General features: G+C 33.1%; 2 protein-coding genes and 1 long non-coding RNA gene across 27 annotated transcripts in view; 1 reads left to right on the forward strand and 2 right to left on the reverse strand.

The window, feature by feature from the left end:
* The window catches only part of LOC105319560 (protein spinster homolog 1), a 28,976-nt gene extending 18,478 nt beyond the window's left edge, over positions 1-10,498 (reverse strand). For 10 of the 11 annotated variants that reach the window (XR_010712265.1, XR_010712264.1, XR_010712262.1 and 7 more), the window contains exon 1: positions 5,044-5,187. Coding sequence is in view for 6 of the 11 variants with exons in the window: in XM_034443091.2 (XP_034298982.2) it covers positions 5,044-5,131 (88 nt within the window). In the remaining 5 variants the exon portion in view is untranslated. Of the gene's footprint in view, positions 1-5,043; positions 5,188-6,994; positions 7,034-10,473 lie in introns of those variants that run through there. The other variant, XM_066079981.1, reaches the window with a different exon arrangement.
* On the reverse strand, positions 166-1,185 carry LOC136274011 (uncharacterized). Its single transcript, XR_010712267.1, has 3 exons — positions 983-1,185; positions 675-801; positions 166-264 (listed from the first exon to the last, which is right to left on the reverse strand). It is a non-coding gene; the product is annotated as an uncharacterized lncRNA (long non-coding RNA).
* Positions 1,401-17,036, forward strand: part of LOC105327855 (neurofibromin) — a 41,836-nt gene continuing 26,200 nt past the window's right edge. For 9 of the 15 annotated variants that reach the window (XM_011428512.4, XM_011428513.4, XM_034443084.2 and 6 more), the window contains exons 1-26: positions 1,401-1,520; positions 3,470-3,613; positions 7,254-7,337; positions 7,502-7,570; positions 7,741-7,865; positions 8,020-8,129; positions 8,235-8,305; positions 8,468-8,543; positions 8,647-8,753; positions 8,932-8,997; positions 9,113-9,292; positions 9,506-9,715; positions 9,917-10,075; positions 10,205-10,327; positions 10,615-10,728; positions 11,059-11,138; positions 11,300-11,477; positions 11,593-11,779; positions 12,020-12,093; positions 12,210-12,374; positions 12,590-12,672; positions 12,843-12,932; positions 13,372-13,543; positions 13,742-13,881; positions 14,103-14,309; positions 16,041-16,166. In XM_011428512.4, the coding sequence (XP_011426814.1) occupies positions 1,461-1,520; positions 3,470-3,613; positions 7,254-7,337; positions 7,502-7,570; positions 7,741-7,865; positions 8,020-8,129; positions 8,235-8,305; positions 8,468-8,543; positions 8,647-8,753; positions 8,932-8,997; positions 9,113-9,292; positions 9,506-9,715; positions 9,917-10,075; positions 10,205-10,327; positions 10,615-10,728; positions 11,059-11,138; positions 11,300-11,477; positions 11,593-11,779; positions 12,020-12,093; positions 12,210-12,374; positions 12,590-12,672; positions 12,843-12,932; positions 13,372-13,543; positions 13,742-13,881; positions 14,103-14,309; positions 16,041-16,166 (3,200 nt within the window). In that variant the 5' untranslated portion in view covers positions 1,401-1,460. Of the gene's footprint in view, positions 1,521-1,658; positions 1,691-3,469; positions 3,614-7,253; positions 7,338-7,501; positions 7,571-7,740; positions 7,866-8,019; positions 8,130-8,234; positions 8,306-8,467; positions 8,544-8,646; positions 8,754-8,931; positions 8,998-9,112; positions 9,293-9,505; positions 9,716-9,916; positions 10,076-10,204; positions 10,328-10,614; positions 10,729-11,058; positions 11,139-11,299; positions 11,478-11,592; positions 11,780-12,019; positions 12,094-12,209; positions 12,375-12,589; positions 12,673-12,842; positions 12,933-13,371; positions 13,544-13,741; positions 13,882-14,102; positions 14,310-16,040; positions 16,167-17,036 lie in introns of all 15 variants that reach the window. The other 6 variants (XM_011428518.4, XM_034443085.2, XM_011428519.4 and 3 more) reach the window with 3 other exon arrangements.

Below are 17,036 nucleotides of genomic sequence, written 5' to 3' on the forward strand. Positions count from 1 at the left end.
AATAGACCTCAAAATACAATACACTATTTTCTAGAGAATTTTTAAAATATCAGTCTGGTTCCAGATAACCACTTATTTATCAAATATTTAAACATTTCTGTTTTAAAATTCTTATGAAAGTGAAATGTTATTAAGTTTAGAAATGAAAAACAAAAAAATCATGAATGAAGTTTGTATGATTTTTATTGGAATCCACATAAATATGAAACTAAAATATAAAAAAATTCTTTTAAGGCAAACTGCTGGACAAAATCCCACAAAAACCTGAAAATATAAACAATATTCGTTGGTGAATAGGATGAAGAAAAGAAATTGAATGAAATTGAAAAATTAAAGGAAATACTTAATTATTGCAAAAATCTTGGTATGAAAGATCCTGTTTAAGAGTTGTCTTTCTTTATTTTACATGGTCTCAAATATCTTGGGATCAATTCTTAATTAATAAAAATCACGAAGAAAAATTAAAAAAGGAACAAGTCTATACTAAATATGTAGATATAAGATAAGTAGTGCTTATGATAATGTTTGAAGCTGAAAAATTATATTATTGATGAATGCATTATATATATTTAACTCTTCAGAACAGTAGTTAATTATATTATAAATTGCCTTTTACTTTTTTTTTATATACAATAGCAATTATAAACAACAACCATACGCATATTAATACATACATTAGATGTCCATAGTGATACACATGCATGTGTGGAAATGAAAAACATGCTCCTTTTCAGAATTCTGTCTTTCCCTCATTTTGGCTTGCAAATCCGGGCTTCCACTGCTATTGCTACCTAGCTGTATCTATTTTAATCAAAATACATTAGTTTAATGTCAAAGTTTCAGTGAAAGTCTTTTACTGCAAATGTTTCTTTTTAATTTGGGAAGTTAGGATCAATTCAAGAGATCGTACATGTACTACGGTACTTTCGTTTTATATTCATCATACATATATAGTTTAAATGAAAATTTGACATCTGCTTACCTTATTCGTTAATCCGCCACATATGTATGATCGTCTGTTGCAGATGACATGACAAAAATGTATTGCCAATAGCAGCAGAGCAGGGAAACGGTATATTATTTAGATTCCACGTTTTCCGTACAAAACAGCTGATAATCAATGTTAGTTAAAAGCTTTTTACAGGAAGAAAATTGACATATTTTCTAAGCGTTTTGGTGACTTCATTCCTATTTCATCTCCTTAGTTAGAAGAGTTCAATTAAACGGTGTATAGCTATTTTGTACCACGACATAATGTTATCAATCCGGAACACAATGGCGTTTCGAACGGAAGTCAGACATTATGTGACGATGTAGCCTTCCACCTTAAGTATATTCAATCTGATTGGAAATATAGTATGCCCTTATTTGGATAAATATATGCATATGCGCATGCGCTAATAATATCAACATAAAGGAAAATGGCGTCAAGGCCTCCAACGGTATAATGAGAATTTGAAATGGCAACACAAAAGCCAGGAGAGTGGGTTCAGTCGTTGATTCAGAGATTCGATGCACAGGTAATCATAAACTTAACATATGTGTGAAAGTCATCTCTGCTTTTATCTTTGTTGTCGAAAAATCTTTCGGTGAAGTGCGTGAATGTAATTTTATGAATGAACATCGGCTGATCGCGGTTTCGTGTCTTATTTTGTCAGAGTTTATAGACATTCCCAGTGAATGATTGAAGGTTGTACTGTTTTAGTCTAACAATTCAACTAGATTAAACAGAATAATAGTTGCAAGTTTTTTGATTGTGTTGACAAGTAATTATGTTAAATTATGAATTGAAACCCTAACAAAGGTGTGTATGCGTGGGAGTCATGTGGGCTTGTGAACTTGCATATTTTAATCCGGGGAAGTTTGCATCAATGGAAAATTATTCGAGTGTGGATCTATAAAATGGGAAGTCACATGACATCTTAGGATAATAGTTATTTGAAATTGCCATTGATAAGGGATGATCAGATTTTAATGAGACTGAAATAGTGAAACAGGAATGATAAAATTCACTTGTGATTTATAACAAATAACAGGAAAAAAAACCTGAACTAATATATAGATGCTATAGTCTTTAATTATGCCATTCTTAATAATTTTTGAATTATGACGATTTTCAATAATTTCAAATGATTTGAATTTAAAGAAAATATAAAAATGTACAATATTTTATGGTGGTATACCTTGAAATGGTGTCTCAAATCAGCAGAAAATTACTTGATAATGAAAGATAGTTTAATGGATAAGAAGTATACAAATCAAATAGAGAAAAAAGTATGTAATTTAGGATTAACAAATTAAGATTTTCAAAATTTGATTCGGTATAAAATATGAACAATAGTCCCAGTCAGATTTTGTTGTTCACAAGCCTGATGCTTTACTGAGATATATAACAAACAATGGCGATCTTATGACGTTGTGTTTTACAAGTTGTAAGTCTTGATGAAGTGATCATGGTGATTAAGCTACCTTACTAATATTGCTTTATTTAAGGATGACGGTCCCAATTCACTTCTGCAATAGTGATTTTCATGATAATTTTGTATGAGTTGGAGTTACTAAAGATGTATCAAAATCAATAAATAAATAACATAAAAATTAAATTATAGATTTTAAATGGGAACCATTTTAAAAAATGTATTACTTTTTTTTTTGAAATTGAAAAAATGGGAAAAAGCATTCTTGTGAAAGAAAAAATAATTCTAAAAAAAATTCTGCGATACATTTTCTATCCAAATTGAAATATGATACTTATAATATGATGACTTTGAATTGATATCATAAAAAAAATGACTTTGTCTTCGACTTCCCTTTTACAAGGGCACATGCCAAAGTTGAATTGTAGCAAGGTCAGCCATTACTTGCACTACAAAAAGTGTGCATTGATATTGAGACCACCTATATATTGCATCATAAGTGATTTTTCATTGAGTTTTAGTGATTATGACATAATAATGAGAATCCAATGTTTGTAGCAATATCTTCCTTTAGATGTGCGATATATATGCGCAAATCGAATTGGGTCCGTTGTCTTTAACAGCCAAAGGAAACACAATTCATGTATTAACTCATCCATGGATGCAAATCATATCTACCAGATTTCTGAATTGTTTTAATATTACAACTAAATACATTTTACATGAAATTATGGAGTGTTTGTTTTGCTTAAAATGGGATGAAAATCTTGGTATAAAGTTATGATAATGACACTGTGGGAAAAAAAATAATGATTTTAATGAATAATGACAGTAAATATTTTTGGTCATTCTGGTTAAACAACACATTATACTTTAAGATATATATAAAGAATGTTATTTTGAAAATGTTTGTGATAACTGTAATTTTGGAAATGTTTTGGATAAATGTGTTTCACAATTCTATAACCCAAAACATCTTGTGCTAACACCCTGCCCCTTCCTGTCTGGAAAAAAGAAATGCCGATTTGAAGAATCTTCCTAAATTATTTCAGTTGCCAATCAAGACTGGCCTACACACTACACAGTCCATTCAAAATGTGGAACAGAACAAGGAATGTTTAATTAGTGTATCCAAGCACAAGTTTTCCCTGGTCATCAATGGACTGACTAAAATCCTACAGAATGTGTCTAGCATGGTGAGTAGTGTATTATATAATTGTTAATTCATGTTAAATATGAATTCAACAAAATATTTCTCCTATGTTGTGCATGCACGTGTATTACAATGCGGAAACTGATAGGATTATCATATATTGTGATAGAGAGCAAATCCGGTATGAAGGTACTGAGGTTGATCTATTGTATTGTAAGTGTTGCTGTTCAAGAAAAGTTAGATTCAAATTTCTATTTACTGGAAATGTTCTAGAGAAACTACCCTCTATATTGGGTTTTCTCTGTCAGATAATGAATGTAAAGCTACAGTTGAAAGGGATGTTTATTCTTGTGTCTTGTCTTTCAATTTTTTTCTTTGTTTTATAAAGAATTTAGATATAAAAACGGAATGGAAATGACACAAAGTACAGTTATATTGAAAATATGATAAAAGCTGTTAGACATCTTTAACCTTGATATTAAAGAGGTGTTAGTGTCACAATTTTTAATTAATGAATATAAGAAGGAGATATGGTGAATCATTTGATGCATGTGGGTAATCAATCTGTCTGCTGTATATGTCTGAATTTAAAAGTAATACATGTATCTGAACAATAAATGCACTGATCACAACGTAACAACTATCAAAGATATTCAGCAGCATAAGGTGTTTAGCACACACATCCACAAAACACTTGGAGCAATGTTTTGAATGAAGCAGGAAAATATAATTGATAGGCTCTTAACAGCGGAAATGCAGAGTAAACCCAGTGTGGTTTTTGTTGAATGAACGCCAATGCATCTTATTTTCACTGCGGAGGTATTTTTTAATGATACAATGACTTGTTAAACGGGCACAAGGCCAAAGGATCAGTTTGACACAAAGATAGAGTGTTATGTCATTGCAGCAACTGTGTGTGGCTAAAATGATTTCAATGAAATGAGAACAGGGAAGGAGAATTATAAGATTAGATTGAGTGTTATATAAACAAAATGTGAATTTTAAAATGTCCAAGTTAGTGAATTGTGGACTAAAAAAGGAGGGGGGGGGGGGTTAAAAAGTTAAGAAGGGCTGTGAACTTGTGTATGTCCAATGTAATTTATTTCAACTCTTTATCTACTCTCCCTTATCAACAGGCTATATATTGCAAAAGAAATTTGCTACTAGTGAAAGCTAGATTGGTGTATTTTGTTCTTCTTAGAACAAAAACATGTTGCAGATATTATTCATAACATCTTATGACCCACCCACCCCCCCCCCCCCCAAAAAAAAAAAAAAAAATTCAGATACCAACAAACTGTAGGATTACAAGGCAAAGATCAGTTTTGCAACATAGTAAGCAACCATCATGAACCATGTTATGTTTATGTATTCTGTATTTCCATGAAGATTCTCTCTAGCAATATTCATAAATAGAGCATATGATGTGTAGTATAGTTAAACCCAGTGCAAACAGACAACAAGTGAACTTACACGATTTTTTGTGATTCTTAACAGCCATTAATTCCACTGTTGATGGACTTTTCTGGTTGGCTAGTCCATATTCTTCTTCTGTCTCCATTTTTTTCCACGTGGTTCTCAGAATATCACACTCTTAGCATTGTGACCTCAAGTTTTATCAAATTGAGCATTTTAGGGTATTTCATAGACAAGATATTTACGTTTGACCGGATATGAGGGTTTACAGACAAAACTACCAAATCGACTTTTGGACCAGTTTTACAAGATAACACAGTTTTACTGATAGGGATTGGGCCAAATTGTGAGGTGATATTAGAGTTGTGTGTTGATGGTTGATTGGTTATGGGGTTTCTCTCTGTATGGCCCTGGGCAGCATTGCCGTAGTAGAAATGATTATATAGGTGTATGAACATGCATGCAATCACTACTGCAGTGTTTACAAAATAACATATATGATATTATTTGGAGGTAGATTTGTAAAATCTTAATGATTTGTGTATAATAAATAGACCATGTATAACATGTATACTCTCCTCCAATTTTCCAATTATTGTTTGCTCAGTTATTTAGAATGGTTATTTTTTGTTTAAATGGACAATCATGTAATTTATATATATATGAAATTTTGGTTTGAATTGTTGTCTGTCACTGAAATTGGCTTGCCGTGTTCTAAATGAATCACTGCATACAAACATTTAAAAGCCCCCAAAATATAAACTACACACTAATACATCTGACCTTTGTTTTATCATAAAAAATCTGATATGTTTTATGAATGAAATAATACACAATCCCAGTGGTGTAGGTCACACACTATATTACACACAGTTATTCCGTGTTTGAGGAAATACCATAGACAAAGGTCTTAAATGTCAACATTTTATTGGGGGGAAAGGTATACGACCTTCACATTTAGCAGTATATATATATATATAGACGAACCAGTTGTTTTGGTTTGAAGTTCAGTTTTGTCATAGTACATACTGTAAGTTTTGTTTTATCAAATACACAAAATATTAAACTGTTAAAGTCTCAGTGGGATTCAAACTAATGATCTACCAATTCGTAGCTAATTAATGCTCTAACCAATTGCGCTATGCTGTTAGGTATCAGTTACATGGAAAGAAAAAAAACTATAAAAGTACACTTGATTTTATTGTTTATTTTGATAGGAAGTATGTCACAATATGGAGGTGTCCCAAACCTTAAGTAGTGGACACTATCTTTTGTGATAAGATCTGTAGTAATTGTAATATGGAAATGTTTTATTTGTGTTAGTTTGTTTTGGGGGAAAAAAGTATGACACCAGAATTTTTTTTTCATTTATTAAGGAAGATCAAAAATTGAGAATAAAAATTTGGATTTACATTGCATTGCTGTCACGTTCAGGGTCTATATTTGAAATTGGTAAATTCTAGAATTCCTTTATAAATATTTCAATTATGCATGTACTGTGGAATGATTAATGGGGACTAATTTTTTCATAGATTGACTATTTTCTAAAGGTTCGTTTTGATGTAATTTTGTGAATTTGCTTTTATGTACTATTATGAAAAAGACATGATTTTTTTAGGTATCGACAAAACCCACAAAAATTGAGCCTAAACAATTACAGGTGTAGGAATGAATCCACATGAAGTGGGAATTTCATTTGGTTATTGCAAAAAGTTTTTGAATTTACAATTACAGTATCAATTCTAGGGCGAAATAGATATCAAAGTTAAACAAAATTACTTCCTGTATCATACAAACTTGGATAAAGGTTTATGAATTTTGATTGTGATAAGTATAACTGTTGTTTGATTTTGATCACCATAATGATAATATTGGCCAAATTTTACAAAGTAAATGAAGCTTTAAATGTATGTGAAGTTATTTTTTCTGTTTGCAGGTAGTTTTAAGTTTTAATACTTTAATGTAACAAAAACAAAAAGAATAAAAAGGTTTTTAGAAGATTACTAACCTCTGTTTATGCTTTCCATCTGTAGACAATAATGGTGATCTGAAAATCAAATAAAAACATCAGTTTTACCTCACTCAGAATTCACATAGTTTATACTTTTTTGTCCAGTATATCAGATCATTGTAGATTTGACAAGGCCCACCAGAACAAAGAGTGACAAATTAAGTTTATATGGTTGATTCTGTTGTTTCATTTAAAATTCAGGAAAAATGAGGAAAGTTTTGTATATTAGGTTGAAATGGTGCTTTTTTTCCTTCAGCGAATCCACCCAGGGGAGGCGGAGAGAAATTATTACGAGTCCCAGCTCATCATTCTGGACTCCCTAGAACAAGTGCTGAATTCTGTGAGTACTTAAGAGTGCTCGGGAAAATTATAGGACAATAATTGAAAGTACAGCTACCGGTATTTTATACATCAGCCCTGTATTTTTTTACATGAAGGACAGAGTCTTAATTGATAGGAATTTCAACATGTCTCAACTGACATTAATGTTTTTCATCTCCACAGCAACCCAAAGACACATCAAGACTGGATGAAGCTATATATGTTAAACTTCTACTTCCAGAAATTTGTAAGGTATGTTTGTGCATGTATTTTAAGGCTGTGTATGAATAAATGAGTTGAAAATCATTTTTAACAAAACAGTACTATTTTACATAATCGAATGTAAAAATAATATATAGAACTGGACGTGTGTCTGAAATGCCAATCAAAGAATACTTAACAATTGTGATCTTCTATTTTAGTTCCTGAATCAACCCACAGATAATCCAAATCCCTTAGTTCTACAGCTGAAGAACTTGGCATCCAAAGTTCTGTTTGCTCTTAGTCAAAACAACTTTACTGCTGTCTTCAACAGAATTTCAGCAAAGTATGATTTTAACTTTAATTTCCACTTCCGTAGTTTGTTTCTCTCTCTTTACAAAGTTTTTAAGGAAATTATAACAGTTTTTGTGGATGCATTATGCATAGCCTATATGTTCAGGTTATATCATGAATGTATCTTGTACATGTATATTTTATAGATTATCTAACCTGCCTCCTAGTGCAGATGTTGACCAATCAGATTTGTCGGATCTTGAGCTCATTCAGCATATCAATGTTGATATCCATAGACTTATCAAACTCCTTAATGGTAAGACACCTAACTTGGGTGATAAATTTGAATAACAGTTTTACCAACTTATTAGTTTAATTAATTAACTTCTAATAATGATGATTTTATTTTTATCCCATTCAGAGGTTGTGTGTAAATTCAAGCCCATCAAGTCCAAGCAGGTGTTTCTGACTTTGGCCAACAACCTTGAAAAGGTACACAGTTTTACATAAACTGTGACTGAGTATTGTTTGCTAGTCAAGTACCCAAATTCTTAAACATGTGTAAAAAAAAAAAAATTCAATTTCAAAACAATGTTTTAATCCATTATATAGAACTAGATATAATTTCATTGCACATTTTTTTAAACCATGTAGGCAATATGGAACTGGATGGACAATTATCCAGAGGAGTTCACAGATCTCCAAAAAAGACCAAATGAAGAGCTTCAGGGTAAGAAATCAAGCACATCATTTTCAAAATTGTATTATGAACTGTGTATTAAATGAGTTCTCCGTGGTGGTCAAAAGAATCAGAATAAAGATTTCATTTTTAGACTGCTCTGACAAGTTGTTTGAGCACTTCAACTCCAGCTGTATGGAGTCCAGGAAGAGAGCTGCAGCGGTATGGCCACTCCAGATGATGCTCCTTGTCATGTGTCCAGTAAGTCGTTGTGCCCATGGTGTATCTGTTTTTGTTGCTCAACAATGTTAAGATCCATAGATGCAAAGAATGACAATTTGAAAAATGAATGCACACTGTTTTTGTTTTGATTATTGAGTAGAGGTGCACAAAAGTTTGATATTGAATTTATGATTAACAAATATAATTTGCTTTTCAGAAAATCCTAGAAGAAATCAGTAATGCAGATGCAGGTGCCCCTTGTTCTCCACATATTATGAAGAAGGTGAATGAAAACAGAGTTCTCTCAAGTAACTTTTGTTGAAAGAACAATTTTCTAGTGGATGAATTTTGAATTTTAGCTGGATGTGTAATTGTTTTGAACAATTTGAATTTTTCAGAAAATGTTCATTGATGAAGTAAAAAAAGCCATTGCATCCCACCATGGTGGATCTAAACAGATGATAGAGGGTGCTGCCATCACCTGTGTGAGACTATGTAAGGCCTCCACCTATATCAGCATCAATGACCGCCTCAATGTCCTCTTTGCATTTGTACAGTCCATCATCAATGATTTAAAGGTATCAAATACATGTATTTAAACAATTTTTGGCAAAAAATATGTTTCTAATAAAAATACAGGTTGAAAATAGAGTCTGTTTTATGAAGTACATGTATTAAAAAATGCCCAACATGAACGTGCATCTTGTTTGGAGTTTATTTTTACTAAGATTCTTTGAACAATGATGTTTCCAAAAAAAAAAAAAGCTTATTTGTTTTCTTTAAATTTTCAGAATCTCTTGTTCACTCCTCCACCAAGCAAGACTTTCTCCCGAGGACAGGGAATTGTGGGACAGGACCTGGATCTATACATCGACTGTTTTGTATCGTGCTTCAGAATCACACCCCACAATAATGACGTCTTGAAGATCTGTCTGAATCCCCACTCCCCTCCAATCTATCACTTTGTGCTAGTCAATGCTCTACACAGGATAATCACACAGGTACTTATTGTATCTGATGTATATCTTTCTAAACTGTCTTCTTAATCGAGTTAGGATGTGTAATTTTTAATCTCTTATTTTATTTCCTATTATAATGTAGAAAGAATTTTTTTCCGAATTATATACCATATACTAATTCATGTAGCACTAAAACTGTAGTGAAGTGAGACAAATTTTAAAACAACAGATACTATATTGCAGCACCCACTAGCTTGGTGGCCCCGTATAAATATCATCTATGGGAAGGCTGCAGAGCTTCGGAGCATGTTCACCGACACCCTCAATAAGGTGACCCAGGGGATGGCCACAAACCCCACCCCCAAAGTCATCGGAAGCAGTATTCCCTATGTCAGTATAGCAGTGAGTACTTCACATTGCTTTTTCTTCTTACCTCTTCATGCAGTAAACGTGAATGACTAATAGTTCATAGATTCTTTAAGAATCTTATCTAACAACGTGTATGTCTAAATGATCGACATTGTACTGTAGAACTTTACCAAGATGACCTTGTACAAACTGAGCAAGGCTACAGATGAGAACATGACCACATATCGCTACCTGCTTCTGTGGATCGTCAGACTTATCCATGCAGATCCATACCTTATGTTACATGTATGTAGTAGAAATATTCCTTCACTGAAACTGTACATACATCTTACTGTATGCATTCCTTAAAAACAATGATTTTTTGATGTATACTTGAGGAGTAAATAAATAAAAAAGTGTTCAATTTTCATCAAAGTATGATAATACTTGACCTTTTTTCATGCTTTCTTTGGGTGATATACTGAATATATCCGTGTCCTATTGAATGTCCACTCAATATCAATGAGAACCCTCTTAAACATGTATATTTACAACCGTTCATTTAAATTCAAGTGGATCATTCCATTTTGTAGAATCATGGTAAACCAGGTCATGAAATCCAGAGCAGCACCCTTGAGTTGATGAATGGACTAGTCTCTCTTGTTCATCAGCAGTGCATGCCGGATGTGGCTCAGGAAGCAATGGAGGTGAAAAAAAAGAATCAAACAATCTAAGTGTGAAAAGGAAATGTTCTATGTTTCACAGATGTTTACATCCCCCCCCCCCCCCCCAAAAAAAAAATTATATAATTTAATTAAAATTAAAACCAAACACAACCCAAGTGTTTTATAATTAACATCCATGTAATTAAACATGCACAAAACCATGCTTGTACATTATAAAATATACAATTAGATCTAGTGGTGTATTAGCTAAAGTACTGGATTGCTGTTAAAATTTGAGGAAAATTTACAGAGTAAAGGAATTTCAATGAATGTAGACTCTCCAACTGAGAAATTCTTTTCTTTTTTTTGCAGGCATTACTTTGTTTACATCAACCTATAAACATTGAACTTTGGAATCCTGAATCTCCCATAAACACATTCTGGGATGTCAGGTAACCATGGTTATCTTCATGTAATTAAGGTTACCTAAATGTATTGTTGCTCTGTCAGATAATTAGATATAATTTTGATGATACATGTAATAAAGTTATTTATCAATGTTTTATTTGGCGTATGAACCATTATCTGAAGGGGTTTCTTTTTCTGTATGTAGTTCCCAAGTTTTATTCTCCATATCCCAAAAACTGATTCAGAGACAGTTGGTCAATTACACAGAGATCCTGAAGTGGTTGCGAGATATCCTGGTCTGTAGAAACACTTTCCTACAGAAACATAGTGCCAACGCCAACCTTGGCAACAACAAAACCATCTGTATTCACATAAAGTTGGAGGTAAGCCTGTATACTTGAAACCACACTTCTAAGACTTTTCTTTTTGCAAGGTTTTAGTTTTAATAATGTCTTAGTTTGTCAACTTGATTCTTAGAAACTGTGTTTTGGATTTCAGGTTGTATTTTTTATGTACCTGTGGAGCATTGACATTGACGCGGTACTGACTGGCATGTCCTGCTTTCACCTGCTGTGTGAGGAGGCAGACATTAGGTGTGGGTCAGACGAGATGGCCGTGACCCAGATTCTGCCCAACTATAATGTTTATGCTGACATAGCACAAGCCAGTACAGTGCTAACTACAGGTAGGCACCGCAAGGAAGTCCCAAGCAATGGTTCCTTGTTTGTATTTGGATCCTTAGGATGTGCATATGTAATGTTGTATAGACATTTCACACTGCTCAAATGAAAACAAACTTGATCTGCATGTGTTTGTGTATTGCTTTATGTATTGTTGTATGCCAACAAGGAAGATGAGACATTTTCTTCTGGTTTTTGCAATGGTTTCAAGGATTTGATCCATAGGTGTATTTTGGATATTTTAGGAAGAGCTGCTCTACAGAAGCGAATCATGGCACTGTTGAGGAAAATTGACCAGCACACATCAGGAAACTCTCAGGTGAAATATTTTTGTAGACATTTTCTCTTGGATTTTATCATATCATTATATTGTTCATTTTATTTATTTCTTTCAATAGTTGTAGACGTCTAATTCCTTTATTCCATCTTAAATAGGCTTGGGATGATACATTCAGAAACTGGGAAGTAATCACCCAATATTTAGAAAATTACCCAAAGGATGCCAAAGTCAAAACTGACTCAGAAATTCCTACAGGATTAGGAGAAACCATTAAGAAGAGGAAACCCCCTCACCATGCCAATACAGAACATGAACTTGAGGTTTGTCCCTCAATCCTTGAATGTCCAAGGGTTTTTTCTAGTATTCTACAATAATAATACAAGAATTGTATTTAGATGTTTGCACATATTAAGGAAGTCAGATTCAGAAGTGAACAATTTCAGACACCAATCTATTTAGTAAGATCTCCTGAAAGATAATGTAGGCAGATTTACACTGTATGTCTTTGAAAATTTACTTGTTGATTTGATGACAGGATCAGCTCAATGAATGGGCCAATATGACAGGTTTCCTTTGTGCATTGGGAGGAGTGAGGTTACAGAACAGGCCACATAGACTGTAAGAGTATTTCTGCATTGTCAAGTTGTAAATAAAAAGCTCATTAATACCTCACATAACTCAATTCTAAACTTAACTGAATATACATGTACTTACCAATCTGTTTGTGGTTAATTAGCTTGTTTCTTTGATGGTTCTGATTTTTGACACGTTTGCGATGGGTTTTACAGCAGTGCAGGTCCTTCCATAGCCTCGGGACTAGACTCACGTAAGAGCAGCCTGATGCAGAGCTACGACACCCAGTACTGCCCAGTCACTCAGTAAGGCCTTAATTTACATGTATAAAAGTCAATAACAAATTTGTGAATTTTCATTTTGCTGTTTTGCATATCATTTGACTGTTTACTACTCTGGACATTTTAATTTTTAGACACTTAACTAATGTGGCAATTTGTTTTAGAACGATATTTACATCTACATTGTATGTTTGTCAGAGTCATGCTTGGATTATTGTTCACCATTCACCTTATAAAAAAAACCCTGATACACACATGTGCATGTACACAAATAAAGTACTTTGCATCTCACAATAAGTTTCAGACGGGTTGGAAAACCATTATTTTTTGTATTTATGCCGTAACATATGTACAGTATAAGATTTCACAACATCATAGTGATTCATGCATTTCTTTACATGTGTTTGTGTAATCTTTGTATTCATTGGGACTGGATAGTACAAGTCTCCATTGATTTTCATAGATTCATCAGTAACATGCTGAAACTGCTGGTGTGTCAGAATGAGAAGTTTGGGGCCCAGATACAGAAGCACGTGAAGGAGCTGGTGGGACACGAACTTAACCCTGCCCTCTATCCCATTCTCTTTGACCAAATCAAAGTCTGTGTAGACAAGTTCTTTGATCCCTCTGGGCAGGTAATGAAACTTGATTTATGAAAAATTCATGATTTAGGTCATGTAATTGCAGATATTAGTTGACTTTATTGTTCATGCACATGTACATACATTTCTATGAAAATATTAATACACTAAATTTTACAATATATATCAGGTTTCAATTACATGTAATTTTCAATTTCTTGTACATTTATTGTAAACAAGTGTGTTTGACAGGTCATTGTAACAGAATTGAACACCCAGTTCATAGAGAATGTGATCTTCATCATGAAAAACATTCTTGAGATGAAGACAGACCAGCCCTGTGAACATCTAGGGGTCACCAGTATTGAGTCCTTAATGCTGGCAGTTGTCAGGTAAGATAACCCCCACACCGCTCACCCCAATCATATCTAATTTAAACACCCCCTCCCCCCTTCCTCCGAAATATTTGTTTTTGCTACGCTTTTTTAATGTGAGAACTATCAGATATTGATATGCATGTTGATATACATGTGGATACAAAAAACAATTTTAAGTTTTTCTACAAAATTTTGAATTTTATTGTTTGTATATTAATGATAATCTTTTTTCTCAGGTATGTCAGACATCTTGATTCTACCGTCCATGCCATTCAGATCAAGATCAAACTGTGTCAGCTGGTGGAAGCAATGATGCTTCGCCGAGACGACTTGACATTTAGACAAGAAATGAAGTTCCGCAACAAACTGGTGGAGTATCTGACAGACTGGATCATGGGAAACTCACATCAGGTCAACATTGGTGATATTTGTAGCATGTCCAGGTATGGATCTATTCTATGTTTGATTGTTTTACTCCCGATTAGAACATTATTTATGTAAACTTGACCTATTTGCCTCCACTGTTCAAAATTGTGTTGTTTTAAATATTCTGATCAATAATTATTCCTGTGAGAAATTGACATCATGTCGCATACACTGTACATTACTGATGGTCCAATTCTGCTGTCTTATCGGTGCAATTTCTTCGTGAAAATCTCTTTGCTAATCTTTGGGCTATTGCTTAAATAAAGGATTTAAGCCAAGAAGATTGAGCAAGTTTTCATTTTACATGTATTTATAGAAAATTATTTGTAATTTATTTCAAATGTTTCTATAGATTTTAAAATAGTTTTCCTTGAAAGAATTTGATTTTAAATGTTGTCGGGAATCTAAAAAATTAAGCAGTAATTGTTGATCAGAATGTTCTATGATTACGTATTATGATATACCATTTTTGTTGCAGTTTATTGTTTATTTGCAAATGTTATTGGTTGGATTGCAAAGACAGACTTCTGTAACTTCAATAATAAACAAATTATGCTTGGCAAAGTGTTCATTATGGAGACAGTGACATGCAATCATCAGTTGTTAAAGATAAAGGCTCTTCTATTAACATTTCTTAGGGATTTCATAAATTTACTGTTGTGAATTGAAGAAAATGATAATAAAGATTTTAGATAATGTTAAATTATTCCTGATCAACCAACTGTTTTTGTCAGAAGGTTCATGTCAGATTTAAGATACCCCTGACAATTGTACAATAGTTTGTCTACTGGTATATCCATGAAAAGCAAAGCTTCGCAATCCAACACAAGTCTTATTAGTTGGTGTATTGTTTTACAGTGTATATGTGCAGTGTACTTCATATTCATTCAGTATTGTTTATTTTTCATTCATTTTGGTATGTAATTTTTTGGTTAATTTCTGTCAAATTCGAAGCCTAGTTGAATATTCCTTATTTTCTTTCTATGTATCATTGTGTCGGTAATTCTGTATATTATTTTCATACCCACTCTTTTGAAATTGTACATTTCTTTACATGGAGATGAACAGATAACTACAAATATCTGTATTTTCTCTGGAATGCAACTTCATTGGCTATTATGAAGTTGTATGATCAAAATACATTTGGCTGCAGTTTCATCTTTTCTGCTGTTTGAGAGCTCCCAGCTAAATACCTGCAAATTCTGCAAAATAATCTTATATTTACACATAAAAATAAAAAAAAAGATTTGATAACATTGCACAGCTTCTGCATTTTGGATTTCTATATAAGCTTTGAAGCTTTGAATGAAATTTTTTTCACCATGTTTGGCTGGCCAATTAAATTTCTTTGCTTTTTCTTTATTTAATGATGATTCACATTTCATAAAAGAAAATGTTTATCTTGAGAATTGCTCAAATGTTTGTCAAGTGTAAATGATATATAAAGGTTATGAACAGTTGGTTTTTGTAACCACATTTAACTTAAGAAGGACAACAGGTTTAGTTTTGACAGAGATTAAATTGTTTTTACTTTTTAAACCAAACCTGACTGAGAAAATCATACTAGTAAGTACTGGTATGAGGAATGCTAATAATTATTAAAAATTTCTTAAAAAAGAAAATCAGAATTTCAGATGGTTTGACATGAAAGAACGCGTACTGAGCAGACTTGTGAAAAGTCTAAGATTACCGGTTACTGGTTTGGTTTAAGCCAAGTGATGGTAAAAAACTTGTCAATCTCTTGTCAGGAAACCTTTGCCTAGAACAGGGCTTCAGCGATATATACACAATCCAAGTGGGCCGGGCTCCTGTGCCAAGGGGCCACCGCACATGCCCAGTCCCACTCCGCTATTTCTGCACTCCCAAACCACGGTGTGAGTATTTGCCCACTGAATGACCAAGTATCTGTTCGAAGGTCACCAAATTAAGTATGATAGTGCCCTAATGTGTGATACATAGATCTAAGGTTAAAAGGGCATTTTCTTTTTATAAATCGAGTTCAAATTAAGGATTCAGGCTCACTCAAAAAATATTGCAGTTGTTGGAGACAGACTGAAAATTCTGTACTACTAGTGAAAAGCAAATCTATTTGAAATTTAGCAGAACTCCAAGCTTTGCATTAGCTTTAGAACTGTCAGAATTTGACTTGCAATTAGTTTTGCAGAAGCTGGATTTATTCTCTATTTAACAAAGCCAAGTGATAATTGATAACTTAAAAATAAATTTCTACATTCAAATTGATATAACTATGTATTCAAGAGAACAAATACTTAACATAGTGGGCTTGTTGATAGGTATCTAGATGTCAGACACTGAGCTGAGTAGCTGAGTTTTTGAGCAATGAACACTATCTCTCTCTCTTACTAACACTTCTATTCTTCTCAAGCTGTGTTTGATCCAAATCCCCATACACCCAGACATTTCATGAAAAGAAAAAAAATTAAAGTTATCGCACCACAAAAGGACCCTAAAACATCTTCTACAATCAGAGCTGTTTTCTGCATCACCATCACAGCCTATTGAGAGGCTTTTCCTTGGCCTCTGGATTAGATAAAGCTTTTGAACAGCTTTTGTACTTTGTTAGATGCCATTCTCTGCTTTATGATTTAGTTTGTGTTTGTTCTCTCCATTGTGAATCCCCTTTCTTATAATCTGTTAGATGTTGGACTAGTTTATTCCCCTCTTTGTTTGTGTTTTGAAAAACTGCATGAACTCAAGTATGACACTGAATAATATTGTTTGTT

This window comes from Magallana gigas, chromosome 3 (assembly GCF_963853765.1).
Source record: "Magallana gigas chromosome 3, xbMagGiga1.1, whole genome shotgun sequence".
NCBI classification, from domain to species: Eukaryota; Metazoa; Mollusca; class Bivalvia; order Ostreida; family Ostreidae; genus Magallana; species Magallana gigas.